Here is a 2,500-nt window from a genome sequence, read left to right on the forward strand (position 1 = left end):
GGCCAAGCTATCTCCCGCAAGCCCATCACATTCTTCAGAGCAACCGAGCATGGCGTTCATGTCCCGGAAACAGCAAACGACAAGCTACTGCGAAAATTCTCTTAGTCTAACTTGTCTTTTTTTAGCTTATGGATGACGCTGTCATGCCATGAGGTATCGGAGGCAGTTGGATGGCAACACATTCACCGGATCACTCAAGCTTCACTTTTGTCCCAGTGTTCATGCGCGTATATTTGGAAGGTTTCACGGGATAATAGAAAGGTGCTAGGTTTTTATTGGGAGAAGTTGCTCAATTTCTGCAGATGAAATGCAAGAAATTTATCAAAACCAAACAAATTTCACTGATTTTTGACAAAGCGCCGAATTCAGCATGACGTTTGTTGTCAACGCAATGCTAAATCTCTATCATAATTCAAGTACCATTTCCAATCAGAAGTCAAAGATGGCCTTTTCGCTTCTATTATGTAATAAAGTCAATAATGCACGCATTTTGATTGGTTCTCACCAATTATCTATAAGAAAACAGACGCATTGTTCACGTCATTTCAAAAACTCTTAAGGCGCCCGCAAACGAGGAAACATTGTTGCGGAAACGTTGTTTCCCGAAATGTTTCCTCGACGCGCAAACGAGGAAACATTTGCTGAGGAAGCAAAATGTTTCGGAACAAATCTTCCCTGAGGCCACAAACGGGGAAACATTTGCTTCCGCAACAATGTTTCCTCGTTTGCGGCGCCTTTAATTCTTAATTATAGCAAAGAAATGGACTCCATTTCTGTTCGGTAATAGATTACAGAAGACGTCGAAATGTGGTAAGAAAATCAGTGACATACTCGGCTATCGCCTCGTGTACAAATGTTTTGTTCTTACTACGTTTTCACGTCATCTGTGATCTATTACGGAGCTTTAGCAACTACAACGGCGAGGGCAACGAGAACATCACAAATTTGCATATTTAGTGGGCAAAAACAAAAGCTTTGTACGCCCTACATGTGCGTTTTTCATTTTTGTCCATCTCTTTGCCGTCGTCAGCAAAACAACAACGTGAAATGACCAAAAATGAGGTGGACAGTTTAAGCAATGAAAATTTAAGGCGGCTTCAACGGGATTGGAACCATGATCTCTGCAGTGCAACGCTCTACCAACCCGCACTTAAAATATATACATTTCTTTCATTCACCGAATTCTTCCACGTCAATAAAATGAGCACAACAAAAATTACCTACTCCCAACTGTGTGGCTTCATAGCTCGGTTGCTGGAGCCTTGCACCCGGCATCGCAGAGGTTATGGGTGCGAATCCCGTTCAAGCCACCTGAATTTTGTAGGTGACCATAAGAGATTGCTAAAACTGTCCAAGGATCACTTCTACATTTTGCCTTAAAATTGAAACTTTTTTTTTTCACGTACCTTGATCGAAATTCTGAAATCCATGCATCAAGCAAGTTCGGTCGACACGAGATAGAAAAAAAAATCCCAAAGCCATTCCTTTTAACAGACGAGAGAAAAATGAAAAAATTCCCACAAGAATATTTTGGAAGAAGAGGAAAAATGACACAATGGAGAACAGCCGCCTGCATGAAAGAAAAAGGCAGAATCAATACACAGTAAACTAGCCTTAATTACAACTAACAGGGACACCACTAAACTGGACCTGCGAAACAATCGTTTTACTACATCGCTTTAGTTCTTCGATAGGTGGTTTGCCATTCATTGTTATAGATACAGGTTACAATGCACTGAAGGGAAGATGACAAATAAAAGCAACTTAGCAAACAATCAAAAATTCGCTTCGATTGAGTAGCATTCGAATAGAACTGACTTTTTTTGGATTTAAAGAAGTGTTTGTAACGTTATTGTTAGATGGAATTTAGGCACACATTGTTAGAAGATAAAAATAAGCGTTTTAGGGTAAGGCTATTTTGTGAAACGGCACTGATTGTACTATCAGTGTAACCACTACGTGTGTTACGTTGGGAAACATTTTGTAAAACATGTCTTTTACTGGTGTTGCACAAGGCAAGTCAAGCATATAATGACACTGTACGAGTGTATAGGGCACAAGAATTGTTTGTGAATTCAACATACGCGAGAAAGACCGCTTATTGACGAATGTGGCTCTACCTGTTATCCACCGTGATGACTATCTTTGGGAAGTCTCTGTTGCGGAAGACAAAGTGAGCGAGAAGCACCTGGAGTATCAACACGATAAGTGACATGACAATAGCGGGACTGAAACAGAAACAAAAGTAAATTTTAATGCCTTGGAGATTAATTAACGCGGCAACGGAAACGCCGCTCTGCACAGACGCTTTTTACTTTAATTTGTCTATTTTTTTACGTTCCCTGCAAAACAAAAACGCGTCATGAAATAACAAACTGCAAGGTTTTGTGGAAAACGTCAGGACGTGAAATTACATTTTTACCCTTGCTGCTAAATTAAGCGTTGCTCCAAGAAGTTTTATCCTTGAGCAACTGGCACACTTTTTTCACGTTTGAAATGG

At 40.3% G+C, this 2,500-nt stretch overlaps 1 protein-coding gene across 4 annotated transcripts in view; it reads right to left on the reverse strand.

Annotated features, from left to right (window-relative positions):
* Nucleotides 1-2,500, reverse strand: part of LOC138033801 (stimulated by retinoic acid gene 6 protein-like) — a 108,216-nt gene that overhangs the window by 16,221 nt on the left and 89,495 nt on the right. For all 4 annotated transcript variants that reach the window (XM_068881638.1, XM_068881636.1, XM_068881639.1 and 1 more), the window contains 2 exons: nucleotides 2,121-2,228; nucleotides 1,407-1,570 (listed from right to left, as the gene is read on the reverse strand). In XM_068881638.1, the coding sequence (XP_068737739.1) occupies nucleotides 1,407-1,570; nucleotides 2,121-2,228 (272 nt within the window). The remainder of the gene's footprint in view (nucleotides 1-1,406; nucleotides 1,571-2,120; nucleotides 2,229-2,500) is intronic.

The sequence above is a fragment of the Montipora capricornis genome, chromosome 14, assembly GCF_036669925.1.
Source record: "Montipora capricornis isolate CH-2021 chromosome 14, ASM3666992v2, whole genome shotgun sequence".
Lineage (NCBI taxonomy): Eukaryota > Metazoa > Cnidaria > Anthozoa > Scleractinia > Acroporidae > Montipora > Montipora capricornis.